The sequence below is a fragment of the Bos indicus x Bos taurus genome, chromosome X, assembly GCF_003369695.1.
Source record: "Bos indicus x Bos taurus breed Angus x Brahman F1 hybrid chromosome X, Bos_hybrid_MaternalHap_v2.0, whole genome shotgun sequence".
NCBI lineage: Eukaryota > Metazoa > Chordata > Mammalia > Artiodactyla > Bovidae > Bos > Bos indicus x Bos taurus.
Genome location: NC_040105.1, coordinates 69,690,130 through 69,703,632, shown reverse-complemented (window position 1 = coordinate 69,703,632; position 13,503 = coordinate 69,690,130). Strand labels below are relative to the sequence as shown.

Here is a 13,503-nt window from a genome sequence, read left to right as displayed (position 1 = left end):
TATTGGATTTGTAATGTGCATTCCTTTTTTCTTGTATATGTAATTGTTTTTTTTCCAAAGGCCAATCTATTGAGCCCAGGTCAGTAATCAGTAGTTGTCATCAGTGGTCATGGAACCTTCCCTTTTCTTTAGTTCCAGTGAGAAGGAATTTAAAGTCAGACAGATTTGGATTTGAATATCAGTTTTGCCTTTGTAATTGTATGACTTTTGGAGATTTATTTACATATTAATGAACCAAAGCCTTGTCTCTCAAATTGGGCAGTAATACTGCCTATCTTACACAGTAGGTGTTGGAGATTTAAAGATAACATAGGGCAGAAAAGGATACTATTGCTCAGTTCTACACACAGTAGCTGTTTATATATGATGACTATTAAATTAGTATTAAGTAACAACAAATCTAATACATTTTTATGTAGATCCTTGGTAGCTAGCCATATGAGATCAGAAATTTGCCTTACCAAAATCTTCTATCAATTTTTATATACGGAACAGTGGTACTTGATGATATGGAAATCTGTTTTAATTTCTTGAGCTATTCTTGTGTCTCTAAAGTACTAGTTGGGGTGGCACAGTGTTTTTGCTTTGATTCTCTAAAACACACATACACACACATATATAGATACATTCCCTTTACTTTTTTAATGACTTAAAAATGAAGTTTTTCTCCTTTAAGAATGTTAAGAATTTTGAGTAAATTTCCCCTTTCTCTCTCTTTTTTTTTTAATAGAATTGCTTTAAATATTACATGAGTGATGATATTAGTCGTGACTCAGATGGAATGGATGAACAGTGTAGGTAGGTAATAAATCAAGATGAACTAAAATTCAGTGTTGTCTACTTGAGGGAAAATTCTTATATAGTCTGTTATTAAATCTTTTTTTTTTTTTTTTGTGGTATCATCATTGATATATTTAATGGAAGGTTTTCTTTTCCACATAGCCCTTGATTTATATCTTAATTCTCTAACAAAGAATAAGTAAATGACCTAAATTACTTTGCTATTAAATTGTTGGCAAGAAATTTTAATTGGTTTAGTACTATAAAGATTTAAAATGAGTTTCATTTTTGAATAATATTTTAATCTTTAAATAATTGCAGATGGTGTGCAGAAGGTGGAAACTTAATTTGTTGTGACTTTTGCCATAATGCCTTCTGTAAGAAGTGCATTCTTCGCAACCTTGGTCGAAAGGAGCTGTCTACAATAATGGATGAAAACAACCAATGGTATTGCTACATTTGTCACCCAGAGCCTTTGTTGGACTTGGTCACGGCGTGTAACAGCGTATTTGAAAACTTAGAACAGTTGTTGCAACAAAATAAGAAGAAGATAAAAGTTGACAATGAAAAGACTAGTAAAGTATATGAGCATGCACCCAGATTTTCTCCAAAGAAAAACAGTTCAAATTGTAATGGAGAAGAAAAGAAGTTAGATGATTCATATTCTGGTTCTGTAACCTACTCTTATTCAGCACTAATTGTGCCCAAGGACATGATTAAGAAGGCAAAAAAACTGATTGAGACTACTGCCAACATGAATTCCAGTTACGTTAAATTTTTGAAGCAGGCAACAGATAATTCAGAAATCAATTCTGCTACAAAGTTACGTCAGCTTAAGGCTTTTAAGTCTGTGTTGGCTGATATCAAGAAAGCTCATCTTGCATTAGAAGAAGATTTGAATTCAGAGATTCAAGCTTTGGATGCTGTAAACAAAGAGAAAAATACCAAAGAGCATAAAGTCATAGATGCTAAGTCTGAAACAAAAGTAAGAAAAGGAGAAAAACCTTGTGTTTTGGAAAGGAAGGATATTTCAAAATCAGAAGGTAAACTGTCAAGAAAGCAGGTGGATAGTGAGCATATAGGTCAGAGTGTTGCAGTAGAGGAACAAAGAGCACATAAAAATGACAGTACTGAACATAAGAAATCTGATAAAAAAGAACCTCAGTATGAACCTAGTAACACTGCCGAAGACTTAGACATGGATATTGTGTCTGTTCCTTCCTCAGTTCCAGAAGACATTTTTGAAAATCTTGAGACTGCTATGGAAGTTCAGAGTTCAGCAGAGTATCAGGGAGATGGCAACAGTGGAACTGAACAAGAACTGGAGACTTCTGTAAAATTAAATATTACTTCAAAAGACAACAGAGGAGGTATTAAATCAAAAACAACAGCTAAAGTAACAAAAGAATTATATGTTAAACTCACCCCTGTTTCCCTTTCTATTTCCCCAATTAAAGGTGCTGATTGTCAGGAAGTTCCACAAGATAAAGATAGCTATAAAAGTTCTTGTCTGAACCCTAAGCCAGAGAACTGTGAACTTGGACAGGAAAAGAATGATAATGAGCATTTGGCTAAAAGTGAAGTTCCGTTACTTTCAGAAGAATCTGATCTTCGAAGATCCCCGCGTGTAAAGACTACACCTTTGAGGCGACAGACAGAAACCAACCGTACAACATCTAATTCAGATGAAGAAAATAATGAAACAGTTAAGGAGCAACAAAAACTTTCGGTTCCAATGAGAAAAAAGGATAAGCGGAATTCTTCTGACAGTGCTATAGATAATCCTAAACCTAATAAATTGCCTAAATCTAAGCAGTCAGAGATTGTGGATCACATTTCAGATTCTGACGAAATGCTGACAATCCTCAAAGACATGCCCAGTATGAGTCACAGTTCTTCAGATACTGATATTAATGAACCTCATACAAATAACAAGAAGACTTTTTATTCAGAGATTCAAAGAGGGAAAGATGATAAAAGAAAAAGGAAACGAAAAAGTTCTACTTCTGGCTCAGATTTTGATATTAAGAAAGGTAAATCAGTTAAAAAGGCTATAATTTCTAAAAAGAAACGACAAAACCAGTCTGAATCTTCTAATTATGACTCAGAATTAGAAAAAGAGATAAAGAGAATGAGTAAAATTGGGACTGCCAGAACAACCAAAAAAAGAGTTCCAAATAAAGAATATTATGATTCTTCTGAAGATGAAAAACACAGCAAACAAGGAATGGATAATCAAGGTCATAAAAGTTTGAGGACTGCACAGGAAGGATCATCTGATGATGTTGAAAGGAAACAAGAGAGAGAGAATTTCTCTTCAGCAGAAGGCACAGTTGATAAAGACAAGACCATCATGGAATTGAGAGATCGCCTCTCTAAGAAGCAGCAGCCCAATGTTTCCTCAGAGAGTGCTGATAAGCTTTGTTCTGGGAAAGAGGAGAGTTTTAATTCTCCAGAAGATAAAAAGGTTGCTGAATCTAAAGGAAAGAGTAAGCACCAGCGAACCAGAATGTGTCAGAAAATACTGGGTGGCTTATGTGATGTTGCTGAGAAGTTCTCAGAGAAAGAACAGAGTGATGAATCCTCTGAAGATGATAACGAGCAGAGCAAAAAGGAAATTGAAGAAAAAGAAAAGAAAACTGCAGACTTGAATAAAAAAGTGATGGAACAAGAGTATGAATCATCATCTGATACTACTGAGAAATTACCTGAGGGAGAAGAAATTTGTGACTTTCCTAAAAGCATAAAACAAAATAAGAGCTCAGCTGATGGGGAAAAGAAATGCAAAAAAATTAAAGATAAAGCTTCTAAAAAGAAGGGTGAATTATCTGATAATTCTGAGAAGTTACCAGGGAAAAGAGAAAGTTGTGACTCTTCAGAAGATAAGAGGAGTAAGAATGGAACATCCAGTAGAGAGAAGAAAAGGTTCAACTTGCCTGAAAAGAGTTCAAGGAAGAGACAGGATTGTTCATCATCTGATACAGAAAAATATTCCATGAAAGAAGATGATTGTGATTTTTCTGATAAGAGACCAAAAGGAATAGAATTACGGGAAAGAAGGAATTTAAATTCAAATAGAAATAGCAAGGAAGTACAAAGTGGCTCATCTTCTGATGTTGAGGAAAGTTCTGAAGATAATAAAAACCTGAAGAAACAAAGAGCTTTAGCTAAAAAGAAGGCAGGCAGTATAAAGGAGAAAATGAGAAACTCCTTGAGAACAAGCACTAAAAGGAAGCAGGCTGACATTACTTCCTCATCTTCTGATATAGGAGATGATGATCAGAAATCTGTAGGTGAGGGGAGCAGTGATGAGCAGAAAATTAAGCCTGTGACTGAAAATTTAGTGCTGTCGTCACATACTGGATTTTGTCAATCTTCAGGTATGGGAAAACAAATAGAATATTTATACTTTTCCCCTCTTGAATAACTACATTGTTTATTTTCTCTGTAGTCAGTCAAATGCAAGGCTACTTATTGTGTAGGAAAACACCATTTAAAAATTCTTTAGAGATTTTCTAGAACCTCTTTCTCCAATTTTTTTTGTCACCATTGGGAGGTATTTGAAACATTATTAGTGTTCTGTATCATGTATACCAAATTTGTTGGGTAAATTTCTTTATTAATGTTTAATGCTTTTCTTTGGAGTAATGAAAAGTAATTTATGAAGGAAAATCAGACTGTTGATAGTAGTTCAGTGGATATTTACTCATGTAATGGAGATGAGTGCTTGTTATGAGTATGACATGTTATGTGAAAGTTTTAACTGCTTTGCCATGCATCTGACTTTTATTTTTTTATTTAATTGGAGGCTAATTACTTTACAATATTGTGGTGGTTTTTGCCATACATTCACATGAATCAGCCCTGATTTTTAAATTGGGCACATTAACTTTGTGTCTATGAAATCCTCTGAAAAATTTAAATTTACTTTATTGAAACCTATTGCTGATGCTCATCATTTTTTTTTCTAATAACATGAACAGATGTTTCCATTTTTAACATTAACAAAAGAAAAAAAGAAAAAAATCCAGAAAGTACATGGATTACTCTACCCTGATGAGATAGAGCACTAGGACAATAAGGGTGTGGGTCAATGATACCCCCTCAAAAAATTAAAAATATTTATCATTATGGCAGTTCTTTAAAAAATAGTTGTGTAATAAATGTACACTTGTTGCTCATATTGTATTTTTTAAGTCAATAAAACCTGTCAGTTAACCAAGGACACTTAAAATTTATTTTAAAATTTTTGTAAAGGAGATTGCAGTTACTATTGTGTTCCCAGCAGAACATACGAACATTTACATGTAAGAGGAATAAGCAGTTCAGGTTAGATATTGCTGCCAAGTAAACTTTGGTACCACCTTACAAAATTTTAAATTTTGAGAACTTAGATTTTTGAATTGCGTATAAGATCGTGAACTTGTATTCAAAACATAATATAATAGTTGCTTTGATATCAATTCAATGTTTTGGTTATCAGGTTAGTCGAAAAAACTCTCATTAGGATTAGAGTGTGAGAATAATAAATTGTGATTAGTTACATGGAGTATTCTCATTTGCAAATTCTAGACTGTTGGAATAATCAAACTTTGTAAAACTGATTTCCATGACAAAACAGCTTCCCTAGTGAAATCTGCATGTTTGATTTCAGATACTCATTTTCATCTCCCCAAATCTCACTTGACACATATGAGGGTTTCTATGAGAATTATAATTCTCATGCTTAGAACTGTTAATAACTATTTTAATAAGTAATATGTATTGATTAGCTCTTAATTAGAGATGGCAACATATGGCTAATACTCAAGAGGGTTCATGTTCCTTTTCTCATGTTTATATCCAGAAAAGCCTTGAGAATTCTGCACTTCAGGCAAGATGCCAGTCTCTCAACTGTTGGGAGGAATAAAATTTGTTGTTCATATTTTCTTCACTCAGGGTATTTCTTGGACTGATTATACTTTTAGATGTAAAAAAGGATAAATTTGTTAGGGAATGAACTCATCTAACAATTGGACATTGTCAACTATACTTAAATAAAAAAATAAATAAAAATTGGACTTTGTTGGTAAAAATACTTAGTCAGAAAAAAATATTCAGGGAATTGCAAATAAGCACTATGTTAAAAGCACTGATTTCCAGGATAAGTTTGGGTGTGAGTCAATGATAAGTGGCATTCCTTAAGAATTTGCTTGCCTGTATACAAAGCATGCTAAATTTATCTATTCTCCTAATACATCCAATTTAATTCAGGTGACAATTTTTATGAGCTCTTAAAAAGCCTACCCTGCTCCCATGAATTTAGAGGATTCCAATTTATTCAGCAATAGTTGGGAATCTATTACAGTGTACAACATTTTCTAGTTGGTCTCAGGAATGGCATGACTAACCATGATAAGGAACATCGTCCTAGGAGATTGCAGTCCAATGAGCAAGATAGACATAGATAAGTCATCATTTTTTTAAAAAAAAGAATACCAGGAGAAAGATGTAAAACTAAAACGAGTCTGTGTAATAAATAGTAGGTGAGCCAGTTATCCAAATATTGGAGGAAGACTTAAAAGAACAGGTAGTATTTGAACTCAGATTTGAAGAATGGGTCAAATTTTCAAAGATGTGGTAAGGAGGAACAGCACTAATATCACTGCTGCTGCTGCTCAGTCGCTTCAGTCGTGTCCGACTCTATGCGACCGCATAGATGGCAGCCCACCAGGCTCCCCCGTCCTTGGGATTCTCCAGGCAAGAATACTGGAGTGGGTTGCTGTTTCCTTCTCCAATGCATGAAAGTGAAAAGTGAAAGGGAAGTCGCTCAGTTGTGTCTGACTCTCAGCAACCACATGGACTGCAGCCTTCCAGGCTCCTCCGTCCATGGGATTTTCCAGGCAAGAGTATTGGAGTGGGGTGCCATTGCCTTCTCCGAGTAATATCACTAATAATATTTAATTTGAGGATCGATCTGTTCGAATGAAGTATTTATTGTGAGTTTGCTAAGGTTAATTGGGACATTTACTTTTGTCTTTCTACAGTTAGCATATTTCTATCCTGAACCTGTAGGTGTCTGTGAATTTTTTTCTTCAACATTTTCTCCCAGTATTTTTTTATGAAAAAATGTTAAATATACCGAGGAATTTCTGCTGTTAACATTGTACTATATTTGCTTTATTGCATACTTTACTTTATATATCCTATCTATCTATCCATCAATGAACCTAACTTTTGCCCCCTCTTTTGTTTATTTTGAAATAATTATAAATTCACAGGAAGTTGAAAGAAAATATACAGGAGGTCTTGGATGTCTTTCATTAATTTCCCTCCAATGGTATCAATCTTTCATAATTATAGTACAGTGTCATAACCAGGAAACTGATGATTTATTCAGATTTCATCAGTTTTACATGCACTCCTTCATTTGTGTGTATGTGTGGTTGTGTGTGTGTAAGTATAGTTCTGTGCAAAATTTGTATCATGGGTAGCTTTGTATAGCTACCACAACAACCAATATATTGAACTGTTTCATTACCACAAGGTTCCCTTGTGCTACCTGTATGCACACTTCCTTTCATATCGCTATTCTTAACCTGTGGCAACTGTTAATCTGATTTCCATCTATGTAATTCTGTTATTTTGAGATGGAATCATGAAGTGTATAATCTTTTGAAATTGTCTTTCTTCACTCAGTGTAATTAATGCCCTTGAAATCTTTGATGCATTTGAATAATTCTCCCTGATTACTTCAGCATATATAGTGTTAACTAGGGTACAATGTTTGTTTTTGAGGCAAAATTTACATACAATGAAATGTACAAATTTTCTTAATCTCTTTATGCTGCTGCTGCTGCCGCTAAGTTGCTTCAGTTATGTCCAACTCTGTGCGACCCCATAGACGGCAGCCCACCAGGCTCCTCTGTCCCTGGGATTCTCCAGGCAAGAATACTGGAGTGGGTTGCCATTTTGTTCTCCAATGCATGCATGCATGCTAAGTCGCTTCAGTCGTATCTGACTCTGTGCGACCCCATGGACAGCAGCCCACCAGGCTCCTCTGTCCATGAGATTCTTCAGGCAAGAATACTGGAGTGGGTTGCCATTTCCTTCTCCTAATCACTTTATAATTTTAATCAAAAGATAGAAATGTTACTTTTTGTAAGGAAATAAGTTTTACTGTACTTTCTCTGGGTGATTCTACTTATGAACACCATACAAATTCAAGTATATTTTACAGTTACTTGGTATCACCAAGTATTGGTAGCATTTAAAAAAAAAATTCTTCAGTGATACAGAAAAAGTTAGACATCTGCTAACTTTAAACGGGTCAGTAGAAAGCCTACTTCAGTGAGAAACTTACGCTAATATGATGGTGAATGATAAAATATTTGTTACTAGGAAGGATGAGCTTTAAAATTCTTGTGCTGTGGGAAGAAACTTTGAAATATATAAGATCCAACTATTTATTATTTTGCTGCTGACACTTCTTAAATTCCACATTGTATTTTCCTTATAAATTCTTTTTATTCATGTTTTGGATCCCAGAGTGTAGTTTAGGACTCACTAGTTCTTTTAAAGTTTTTGGCTTTCAGTTTTATTTTACATGGTTTTACTTATGTAGATAATTTTAAGTACACTTTTGTTCCCTCAAGGAGATGAAGCCTTATCTAAATCAGTGCCTGTCACAGTGGATGATGACGACGATGACAATGATCCTGAAAATAGGTATGATTCCATCTGTAAGGACTTCAAAAAGATTATAACACACCCTAGGCATGGGCACAAAGAGCAGCATCGGAATCGCAAGCAGGTTGTAGAAACCAGGAGTGCCAGCTTTAGAAAGACAGACTCACAGTCTTCCTCCAAGTTTCAAAGAAAGGCCAAAAAATGGGCTAACTCTGAAACCTTAAGAGAAAATAAATATAAATATCAACACACCCAGCATAGGGTGTGTTATAAATACAGCACTGTCAATTGTTATGTTTCATGTAAACTGTGATAAGTTTTTGAGAATATTTTAATTTTGACCAATTATTTATTAGTCAAAGTGAATCATGTCTCAAAAATTGGTGACAACAGAAATCTCTATCCTCAATATTTGATTATTGTTTTAAATTGCCATCCAATGTAGTGGTCCTATTCATTAAAACCTATTCAAAGTGGAAAAAAGGGGACTGCTCAGATGATTAAGAAATTGCTTTAAAAATAGAAGTATCTATTTGCACAGTGTCTAGACTGATTTAGATTTTAACAGTTTTTCAAATAAAATAGAAGTAGACAGTTTGATAGTGTTAACATTAATAATACTTAAATAATAGGTTTAAATGTGAACATTGTAGTCTGTACAGATTGACTTAACTAAGGGATAGCTGGGAGAAGAAAAAAAAGATACACCCATGTCTTAGCAATGAGGAATAAAGAAAGTGAAGATATTAAAAAATTTATGTTTTTTACGTATCTTTTAAACCCTTCCTGAACTAGAAGATCCCCCAACACTCATAATCTTCATGGAGACAATGTGGTGTAATGGATGGAATTTGGGGATAATGGGCATAAGAATATCTGACTTCTAGTTCTAACTTTTCTGTGTGATCTTGGAAAAGTGATTTTTGCCACAATTTTCTGTTCTCTAAAATGAAAAGATTGGATGAAATGTTCTCTGATTAATTCTGGCACCAAAAATCTATGATAGACTTGAGATTTTACTACAGAGTACTATATTAATCATCCATTTATTCCTAATAGTAAGCTCTAATAACTAAGAAAACATGAAGATAAACATTAATTTTTGTGTCATAATTTTGTAAGGAATTAACTGAGTTATTAAATGCTATGGGGCCAGCTGTCACTATAGTTTTGTTATGTCTTGCTGATGCTGACAGGTTTTTCTGTTTCAAAGATCAACATTCTCCTAATTAATAGGATAGCATTTTTATTAAGGTGAATGAACAATAATTTTTATTCTGTAGTTTTGATTAGAGCTTCAGCTCAGTTGCTCAGTCGTGTCTGACTCTTTGCGACCCCATGAACTGCAGCACACCAGGCCTCCCTGTCCATCACCAACTCCTGGAGTCCACCCAAACCCATGTCCATTGAGTCATTGATGCCATCTAACCATCTTATCCTCTGTCGTCCCCTTCTCCTCCTGCCCTCAATCTTTCCCAGCATCAGGGTCTTTTCAAATGAGTCAGCTCTCCGTATCAGGTGGCCAAAAGTATTGGAGTTTCAGCTTCAGCATCTGTCCCTCCAATGAACACCCAGGACTGATCTCCTTTAGGATGGACTGGTTGGATCTCCTTGCAGTCCAAGGGACTCTCAAGAGTCTTCTCCAACACCACAGTTCAAAAGCATCAATTCTTCTGTGCTTAGCTTTCTTCACAGTCCAACTTTCACATCCATACATGACTACTGGAAAAACCATATCCTTGACTAGACGGCCCTTTGTTGACAAAGTAATGTCTCTGCTTTTTAACATGCTGTCTAGGTTGGTCATAACTTTCCTTCCAAGGAGTAAGCATCTTTTAATTTCATGGCTGCAATCACCATCTGCAGTGATTTTGGAGCCCAGAAAAATGAAGTCAGCCACTGTTTCCACTGTTTCCCCATCTATTTCCCATGAAGTGATGGGACCGGATGCCATGATCTTAGTTTTCTGAATGTTGAGCTTTAAGCCAACTTTTTCACTCTCCTCTTTCACTTTCATCAAGAGGCTCTTCAGTTCTTCTCCACTTTCCGCCATAAGGGTGGTGTCATCGGCATATCTGAGGTTATTGGTATTTCTCCGGGCAATCTTGATTCTAGCTTGTGCTTCTTCCAGCTCAGCGTTTCTCATGATGTACTCTGCATAGAAGTTAAATAAGCAGGGTAACAATATATAGCCTTTTCCTATTTGGAACCAGTCTGTTGTTCCATGTCCAGTTCTAAATGTTGCTTCCTGACCTGCATACAGGTTTCTCAAGAGGCAGGTCAAGTGGTCTGGTATTCCCATTTCTTTCAGAATTTTCTACAGTTTATTGTAATCCACACAGTCAAAGGCTTTGGCATAGTCAATAAAGCAGAAATAGATGTTTTTCTGGAACTCTCTTACTTTTTTGTTGATCCAGCAGATGTTGGCAATTTGATCTCTTGTTCCTTTACCTTTTCTAAAACCAGCATGAACATCAGGAAGTTCACAGTTCACATATTGCTGAAGCCTGACTTGGAGAATTTTGAGCATTACTTTACTAGCGTGTGAGATGAGTGCAATTGTGCGGTAGTTTGAGCATTCTTTGGCATTGCCTTTCTTTGGGATTGGAATGAAAACGGACCTTTTCCAGTCCTGTGGCCACTGCTGAGTTTTCCAAATTTGCTGGCATATTGAGTGCAGCACTTTCACAGCATCATCTTTCAGGATTTGAAATAGCTCAACTGGAATTCCATCACCTCCACTAGCTTTGTTCTAGTGGAGCTTAGTCACGGATAAACTCAGGTGCTGTTGTCTACTTATTTTTTGATTAAACATATATATCCAGTTTTTTTCAAATTTCATTAAATTTTATGTTACAGGCATTTAAATTTTATCCTTTTAGCATGCTTTAATTCGTGTTCATTTATTTATATTATTTTCTTGTAAATTATATGGCCTCAAATGTTATTGAAAGGCTAATGTTTAAAACATGGTATATCCTAATTTGCTTATGGGTTATGAACCTTAATTTCATATTTAACCACCAAATAAATGTCATTAGGGTACAATAATTTTTGTGTTAGAGCTTGTCAAAATATAATTTTTCTTTTAAGTTACTTGATCATATCTCTCTGTAACTGGCAGGTATTTTATTGAAAGGCATCTTTAATTCCATCTTTTATTTGTGATTAAAAAAGTACAACCATGTTGAGTACTTTTGAGAAGAATTTTCCTTTGAGCATGTTTTTCTTTATATCCAGTTTAATGTGCTTTTATAAAATATACCATTAATAACTTGTTTCATATCCAGTATACCAAAGAGGTATCTAATACCCATGTATTATCTAATAATTGGGATATAATACCTTTTTGAATTATTTTAGTATAGACAATGTACTTGAGCATATTTGAATATGCACTAAGAAAGTTTTAAAACTTTGTTTTCAGATCATGATAAAGTCTCAGTTATTTTTTACCTTTTACATTTTTGAGTAGGATATATTTTAGTAGACAGCATATTGTAATGATGTATAAATTTGTACACAATTGTGTATAAATTTCATATGCTTTGCCTTTTTAGCAGTATTGTAACACATTTTCACTGTTGATATTTATGGACAAGTAAATAGTGTATTAATGCAAATGGTTAATTATTTGGATGCAATAAATGTCTATAAAACTTTTTTCTTGTTCAAGCATTTAATTTTTATTATAATCGCTCTTTTCATGAGAGTTGAAACAATTTGTTAGAGCCAAGATATGCAAGCTAGTTTATAGTTAACAATGTTTTGGTATTTTTGAAATTGAGGAAGTGAATACTTTATAATTCTTAAAACATATGTTCTCATATATAGCATATATACTTACCTATGTGTGTCAAAGTTTTATGACAGATTTCATTATAATTTATCTTTTTCATTTTAAAGTTATAGTAGGTTTTGAGGTAATTTAAAGAACTTAATCATGTCCTGAATATTTTAGTAGGTGTGAATAAATAAGTTTGTTATTTTAGCATGCTATTATATAGTATCATTCGTATTCAAAAGTAAATGTATGCTATTGTGAGATAGAGTGGTCTAACTTGTAAAATAATTTCTATTTAATTACATTTAGTAAACAGTGATAAAAGTTATAGGTTGAGCAACAGTTTAACTTTTATAATTTTTGTTTCAGCTTTTTAGAAAAAATATAAATAGATGAACTTTATATTTTGAATTTTGTATAACAGAATTTAATTCAGATTTTATAACAGACTTTATATACTTTTGGAAGGGAAAATGATATCAGTTTGTTAGATTATTTAAATTATACATGTAATTTTAAAGTCATTTATTTGAATGTGCCATTATGTTAATGTTGCCTTTCAAATGGGTTTAAATTGATTCTTTCATTAAAAGGATATTTAATGTTTGTTTTCATACCTGCACTGTGAATTAGCCTCAGTCATAACATAGTAGTGTATTTAAGATCAATAGTGATGGTGTTGAGGATTATTAAATCAGGCTTTTCTTTAGAGGTTGCATGTTAAACTATCACCGAAGAATCCATCCACCTCCAAAAGAATTATTTTCAGAATATTCTTTATTTGTATTTTTTACAGGGTGTGGAAAAAATTTAAAATTGAGCTTTTAAAGGAAAAAAACTAGATTGTCAGAATTTTTCCTAAACCTGCAAATTTTTTAAATCCAAAATTAGCTTAAAATTGAGGCTTTTTATATGTATATCCTCTGCTAACTGCTAAGTCACTTCAGTCACGTCCAACTCTGTGCGACCCCATAGACAGAAGCCCACCAGGCTCCCCCGTCCCTGGGATTCTCCAGGCAAGAACACTGGAGTGGGTTGCCATTTCCTTCTCCAGTGCGTGAAAGTGAAAAGTGAAAGGGAAGTTGCTCAGTCGTGTCTGACTCTTAGCGACCCCATGGACTGCAGCCTACCAGGCTCCTCCGTCCATGGGATTTTCCAGGCAAGAGTACTGGAGTGGGGTGCCATTGCTGCCACACATATATATATTAATATTTACTTTATAGTAGAAAAATGCTTAGTTAGGTCGACTAATATTGCATAGTTTTTCTCAT

The 13,503-nt window shown here is 34.2% G+C and overlaps 1 protein-coding gene across 8 annotated transcripts in view; it reads left to right on the top strand.

Annotated features, from left to right (window-relative positions):
* The window catches only part of ATRX (ATRX, chromatin remodeler), a 285,940-nt gene that overhangs the window by 107,099 nt on the left and 165,338 nt on the right, over nt 1-13,503 (top strand). For 6 of the 8 annotated variants that reach the window (XM_027534136.1, XM_027534135.1, XM_027534130.1 and 3 more), the window contains 3 exons: nt 731-798; nt 1,102-4,160; nt 8,415-8,487. In XM_027534136.1, coding sequence (XP_027389937.1) covers nt 731-798; nt 1,102-4,160; nt 8,415-8,487 — 3,200 coding nt within the window. The remainder of the gene's footprint in view (nt 1-730; nt 799-1,101; nt 4,161-8,414; nt 8,488-13,503) is intronic. The other 2 variants (XM_027534131.1, XM_027534137.1) reach the window with 1 other exon arrangement.